The sequence below is a fragment of the Centropristis striata genome, chromosome 7, assembly GCF_030273125.1.
Source record: "Centropristis striata isolate RG_2023a ecotype Rhode Island chromosome 7, C.striata_1.0, whole genome shotgun sequence".
In the NCBI taxonomy this organism is placed as follows: domain Eukaryota; kingdom Metazoa; phylum Chordata; class Actinopteri; order Perciformes; family Serranidae; genus Centropristis; species Centropristis striata.
The window spans coordinates 34,994,033-35,001,118 of NC_081523.1; the positions used below are offsets into that span (position 1 = coordinate 34,994,033).

General features: G+C 38.9%; 1 protein-coding gene across 1 annotated transcript; it reads left to right on the top strand.

Annotated features, from left to right (window-relative positions):
• Nucleotides 1-16: 16 nt before the first annotated feature.
• Nucleotides 17-6,628, top strand: LOC131975521 (peptidyl-prolyl cis-trans isomerase-like). The gene is made up of 4 exons (XM_059338252.1): nucleotides 17-178; nucleotides 2,875-2,994; nucleotides 4,542-4,714; nucleotides 6,215-6,628. Exons 1-4 carry the CDS (start codon nucleotides 110-112, stop codon nucleotides 6,345-6,347), a joined length of 495 nt encoding a protein of 164 aa, XP_059194235.1. The 5' UTR covers nucleotides 17-109; the 3' UTR covers nucleotides 6,348-6,628.
• Nucleotides 6,629-7,086: the final 458 nt, after the last annotated feature.

A 7,086-nucleotide genomic window follows, 5' to 3' on the forward strand; every position in this document is an offset into this window, starting at 1 on the left:
GTTATATAAAATTAATCCACATAGCTCCATCTTTTTCGGATCCTTGTGGCCAGCCGTGTCCCCTCGCCGGAAACCCGCTCAGTCCGCTCTCTGCTCTCAGCCTGCTGAAATGGCCAAGCCACGAGTTTTCTTTGACGTCGCCCACAACGGGGCGCCCATGGGCCGCATCGTGATGGAGGTAAGCCGTGTGGCTGACAGCTGAGTGGTCCTCCTCCGCGGGCTCCGGATCACACGCCGCCTCGGCTTTGTCTTTATTTGGGATCAGTCACTTTGGGCTCTAGAAGTGAACCCTGGTCCAGCAGCTACCAGCTCCGAGCTGTCAGACCAGCCGTCTGATGGGACCATGTGCTCGTGTGTGGCTCCCAGCCAGAGATAACGGGACCGCATAACGGGGCTGTTGAGCGCAGATGCAGGTTTATGTGGCTGCAGCAGCGGAGGACAGCCTTCACGTGACTCTGATCATTAAACCTGCTGTCAAACTTAAATTAAACCTCAGCACATTCCAGTTTAATTATCTGCCTAGCAACATGTATGTTAATGATAATTACTTTCTGTCACTGAGCCGTCCGCTGTTCGCTCCCTGCTGACTAACATTAGCCTTCGTCACCGCCGGGTCCCCCTCCAGGCCCGCGGCCCGTGTTTGAGCCGCGGGCCGGGCAGCGGTCCGTCCGCCGCTGGCCGCAGCTAATGCTAACGGCTAGCGGCTAACGGAACACGGAGTCCGTTTCTTTGTTGCAGCGTCTCGCGGCCTGCTCTAAGACCGGGAAAACCGGCGGAAACTACCTTATAACCGCTAGTTTTATTCATTCTTAATTTTGTTATTTCAGCCTAAATTCATGGCCGTGTGAACCATTTTGGCAACCGTCCAGTTAAAAAAAAAAAAAGTACAGCCTGCGGCATGTTAGCCGCCGAAGCTAGCTGAGCCGGTTAGCATATTAGCCGTCGAAGCTAACTGCGCCGGTTCACGGAGGGTTCTGGAAAGTTCCACTGCGGGGGACCGAGGGGCTGGGGGGGCTGGGGGGTCAGGCAGCGACAGGAGGGGAGAGGCGGATGCAGGGAGATGGCCGAAACGACCGCGACACCTTTTATTGTCTCACCATTAGTAATGTCCCATAACACACACACAATGGCACCGTTATAACCTGTTTCTGTCGGTTCTGACGGCTGGACGCTGCTCGCTAACAGCCATTTTGCGGTGAAGCCCATCATGGGCGTGCCCGCTGGTCTGCACCCGGAGACCTGCAGCTGCTGTCCGGCCGGGAGGACAGGCATGCACCGCTGTAATCAGAGCCTCCCGAGGCTCATCAAGCAGCTCTTAAATTATGGAGGTCTGGTTCGTGTTACTGCTGAGCAGGTGGAAATGCTGCACGGAGCTGCAGCCCTCCGCCTGCTGCAGCCCCCACCCCTCTGTGGACATACTTGCATGGTAGCGTCACTGTGCAGAGCATGCAGACTGCTGCTGTGGTGCAGTGCTGCAGTCCTGCTGCACCGTGACACAGCACTATTGCCACACACTAATCTGATAATAACCTGAGCTGTGTGTAACGAGCTGCTGCCCTCAGGCTGCATCAAGTGATTTGTTTGTTTTTTTATTTTAATCTTTCTTCAATCTGTTTCTGGAGCCAAGTTTAGCTTGGACCTGCAGAGATCACACCTGCAGCTCTTGTTTTTAATGGCACGTGTCCAATATTTTCCCTTTTCTGCTGCACTTGAGCCTTCAGTTCAAGATTAATGTGAAAATCACAACCGACTCTTCTCACATCTAGTTTGTCTCTGTTGTCTGCTGACGCTCTGCCAACTCTTGTCTGCACACATGGTAATAAATGTCCAACATTATTTGAAATTCCTTTTTATAAATGGAAGAATGTTCCGTATTTAAGTATTGTATTGAAAGGCATTTTATTAATGTATAAATACAGCTTTAATTTATTTGTTATTTATTGTAATTTAAAATAATTTTTCAAAAGTCGTTTAGACTAAAATCATGTTTGTTTGAGTTTGCATTGTAAAATCTCACTTTGTTGCCTTTTCTTTTATTTAATGGAAAGTGTTGGCTTTAAACAAAGATTTGACCGTCTGGTTGAATGCATGAGAGGCTTGGTGAGTTTTATTCAGAGGCTTATAAAAAACCAAACTGCTGTTTTCCAGTTCTTTGCGACCTTTGCCTCTCCCTACCAGGCAAAATGTTGGGCTAATATTCCTCTTAACCCAAAGTTACTGTTTGGTCATTCCTTTCCTCATGAAGAAAAGAAATGCACAATAAAAGAAATTGGTTGGCTGTACATACAAAAGGACAAATATTTTTTAGTATCTAAAACAAATACAATTTTTTTTTTTTTTTTTAAACCGAATACTATGGATAAGAACATTATTTTCTTTTAAATATCTGATAGAAACATTTTTTTTTTAATTGCTTAATCTATTGGAAACTTTTTTTTTTATTTATTTTTTTTTTTTAAGATTTCAAAATATATTTTATATCATTTAAATTAACATTTTAACAGGTCAAAGTGTCATGTACAGCTCAAATTCACCATTTTTAATCAATTTCTTGCCCGTTTTTGTGAAATTGTTCTTAAATTTAACTCAACTTGATGCAACTTTAAGTTGCATCAAAGGTATTAAAGTGTTGAGTAACTTGGAGCCTGATCGACTGTAAAACTTCTGAATGCTGATGTTCAGTCTGACCTTTGTTCTGACTGTAAAACATCGACAGAGTGTCTGAACCTGTGCTGCCGTTGGCTCCGCTCCGACTGGTTAATGATTTACAACTCTCACCGGCTCTTATGAAGACCATTATTATATTATCCTCCTTGGCAGAGTTGACTTTCCTCCCTGTTTACTCATAATAACTGACTGACTTTGTGTTTGCAGCTCCGTGACGACGTGGTGCCCAAGACGGCCGAGAACTTCCGCGCCCTGTGCACCGGCGAGAAGGGCTTCGGCTACAAGGGCTCCACCTTCCACCGCGTCATCCCCAAATTCATGTGTCAGGTGAAACACTCGCTCACCTCACAGCCAAGCTGCTAGATCTCTGAGGAAAGTAGAAACCAGACAACTGTTTTTTGCTCAGTCAACACTTCTGTCTTTTTGATCTCAGTTTACTAATTTCTTTAGTCAATTAGTCTTTATGCTGAATGACTTATTCAACAGTCTCTAATAGGGCTGGGCGATATGGACCAAAAGTCATATCCCAATATATTTAGGCTGAATATCCATATACGATATATATCCTGATAGTTTTATCGTGAGAGCAAATCTTCAAAGTCAAATATGACATGTCACAAGTAGTTTTATTGAAACAGTTTATTTACGTGAACATAAATACTGTATAACAGGAGTACCTTTTAAAAAAAAAAAAATCAAAGCTCCATAAAGTGCACATTTAAATAAAAAAATATCTTAAATAAAAATAGCCTATGAAATAAAATAGGCCAATCTTTTTCTGAAATATATTTTTTATGAGAAAAGAATAATTAACATTACGTGTGACACATGTGACAAACCCTAGTAAGGGCAGCATTTATATAGAAAGGAAAAAATAATCAGTCTTTATTTTTTATTATGCTGAATGACTTAGGCAGTCTCTAAACACAGGACTTTAAGTGTATTTTGTAGGGTTCTTTGAACTAATAGATAAACGTTTTAAACTGTCTCCACAAAGAGTTTCTTTAGTGGAGGACAAGTGTCTGTTTATCTCTTGTAACATGTTTCCACACAGACGGGAGTCTCATTTTAGCTTTTGGTTTCATCCATCAGACTGCCTGCTCCGAGGCTGAACACATTCTACCAGGATGTTTATTATTGAGATTTTAAATCTATAATATTATTTTTCACTTTTACTGAAATCTTTTAACCAACATGAGTCCTGGTCATCACCAACAAATATTCATTAATTTAACAATAATAAAGTCCCCAAAAAAGTGAACCTGGATTTGAGTTAAAGTTCGGTTTTTAAGACTTAAATAAACACACGCACACAAAAAACTGAAATATATATATATATATATATATATATATATATATATATATATATATATATATATATATATATATATATATATATATATATATATATATATATATATATATATATATATATATATATATATATATATATATATATATATATATATCTCACACACACACATTCAAAGTGTCTTGAGAGTTGTAAAACCAGTTTTCTCCACATATTTCTGTATATCTCCAGTTATGACAAAAATCAGGATTTTTTTTTTTTCTGATACTTTATTTTAAAGTGTCATGATTGTTATGAACAGAAAATTACGTAAAATACCAAAAAGACACAAAATTAACAACAATTGTGTAAACATGTCCTATAGAAAGGAGAGGCTGTGTAATGGATCTGTGTTCTGTGCAAAAAAAATTGAATTACTGATTTTAAATAAACTTTCTGTGACTCTAATTTATGAGATGCACCTGTAGTTGTTGTGCCGTCCTGCATTTTATTTTCTGTCCCGTGACAAACTCTGAACCTGACGAGAGCAGCAGGTTGTTAACTGGTGTGTGTTGGCATGCAGGGCGGAGACTTCACCAACCACAACGGAACCGGTGGAAAGTCCATCTACGGAAACAAGTTCGCCGACGAGAACTTCACCCTGAAGCACACCGGCGCCGGCATCCTGTCCATGGCCAACGCCGGGCCCAACACCAACGGGTCCCAGTTCTTCATCTGCACAGAGAAAACTGCATGGTGAGAGCAATGATATTAACTAAGCTTTCTTTTGTTATTCATTTTAAATTCTTACACATTTTATATATAATTTCTTGTATACATTTTTACTAATCTGATTTTTTTTTTTTTTTTTTTTTTTTTTTTAATCTAATTTTACTAATCGATATATTTTATATTGACTATTTTTTTACATTCTTACTAGTCCTTTTTTATATTTATTTAATCTGTTAGAAATCTTTATAATTACTTTTATGTTCCTACTAACCCTATTTATAATATGTTACTAATCCTTTTTATATTCTAATCTTTTTTATTTAATATTATATTTAATATTCCCTTTCTCCCACAACGGGGAATTTCACCAATTACAGCAGCGAAGTGGAAAGCAACAAATAATAAATAGTAAACAGTAGTATAAACTAGAAATATAAGAGGTATAAACAAGTAAAGAATATAAAGTATTAACAATTTACAGTATAAACGGGTATAAATCTAAAGTATATACAATTAAAACAAAAATGGAATAAAGTTATGAACACAATCTTTTTATATTTGAATTATTTTTTATCTGTATATTAAATACAATTTAAGTCATTACATGTTAATAATAAAATGATAATTAAAAAGAATCACAAATTAAACTACATAAAATGAACAGTGAGATGTCATTTCTCTGCTGGCGCTGTAAAAAACAAAGGAACATTTCATCATATGTTTTGGTCTTGCGACTCACTTTCCTTTTTTTGGAAATCTATTATTGAGTTGATATCTCAATGTCTACAAGTACCTATTCCATTGTCACCTCGGTTATGTCTTTTGGGAACTAGTCTGTCTGACAAGTGGAATAAACAGCACAGCAGATACATAGATGTTGTTATGCTGGCAGCCAGGAAATGTATAACTTTAAAATGGAAAGATACAGAACCCCCTGCGATAGCTCACTGGAGGAATGAACTTTCAAGCTATCTTACACTGTATAATGTATATTATAGGAGTAAAGGCAGATCCTCAGCCTTTTTAAAAATTTGGCAATCTCATATGGAATTTGACTTTAAGAGCATTCTGGGTCAATATAAGGCTTAGTAAAAATGGCAAGACCTGATCGTAATAGTATGTGTTGTTGTGGGGTTTTTTTGTTTTTGTTTGTCCGTTCTTTTTCGTTTGATTGTTTCTCATGTTTTATTTGTTCCTTATTTATGCTGTGTAACAATGTCTGTGTGTTGAGGGTATAGGTTTGGATATTATTTTGGTTTTCTGAGTGGTGTGAAAGGGACCAGCCCCCGGCTTAAGATTGGAAGGTGTCTCGCTTTCTGTAATAAGTTTTTGACTTTGGCAAGCTTGTGTTTCTCTGCATATTATTCGAGCTATTTTGATTTACCCTATGTGAGGGAATATGAGTTGTGGGGGTTGGAGTTTTGTGCGTATCCTCTGTAACCTGTTGATTGTGTGTGGGGGGGAAAAATAATAATAATAATAATCACAAATTATTATAATCTTGTTTGAACTATATTTGTGCAGGCTGGATGGGAAGCACGTGGTGTTCGGCTCTGTGATGGAGGGTTTAGACGTGGTGCGTAAGATGGAGGAGCTGGGCTCCCAGAGCGGCAAAACCACAGGCAAGCTCACCATCGCTGACTGTGGGCAGCTCTGAGCTCCACCCTGACCTTCCAGCTCGCCCTGTAGCCACGCCTCCATAGGCCCCGCCCCCTCCCTCCTCCACCACCATTCAACATTCCTCTTGATGGAGATCAGACCCCCCTACCACCTCCTTTTTTTTATTCTGTTCTTGTTGAAATCATGTTGCTGCATTTGTGACTTTGCCTTTGAAGTTTCTTTTGCATTAACGTTTTTTTCCACAAAGTCCCAACGTTTTTTTTTGTTAAGTCAAAAAAATGAAGAAAATAAAACAGAAAAGTTGCCTTGACAATTAAAGTGTGACTATTGTTTTAAACTCCGCAGAAACTTATAACCAATTTCTACAAGTTTAAGTCAATCTTTGTACACCCTGGGGACCCTAAACAGTCTGTGAGCTGCATACAGTCGTGTTCAAAATAATAGCAGTCCAATGTGACTAACCAGATTAATCCAGGTTTTTAGTATATTTTTTATTGCTACATGGTAAACAAGGTACCAGTAGGTGCAGTAGATTCTCAGAAAACCAACAAGACCCAGCATTGGTGATATGCAGCTCTTAAGGCTGTGCAATTGGGCAATTAGTTGAAAGGGGTGTGCTCAAAAAAATAGTGTCTGCTGTTGACTTTACAAACTCAAAACTATTTTGTTCAAACTTTTTTGTTTCTAGGATTTAGCAATCCTGTGAATCACTAAACTAATATTTAGTTGTATGACCACAGTTTTTTATAACTGCTTCACATCTGTGTGGATGGAGT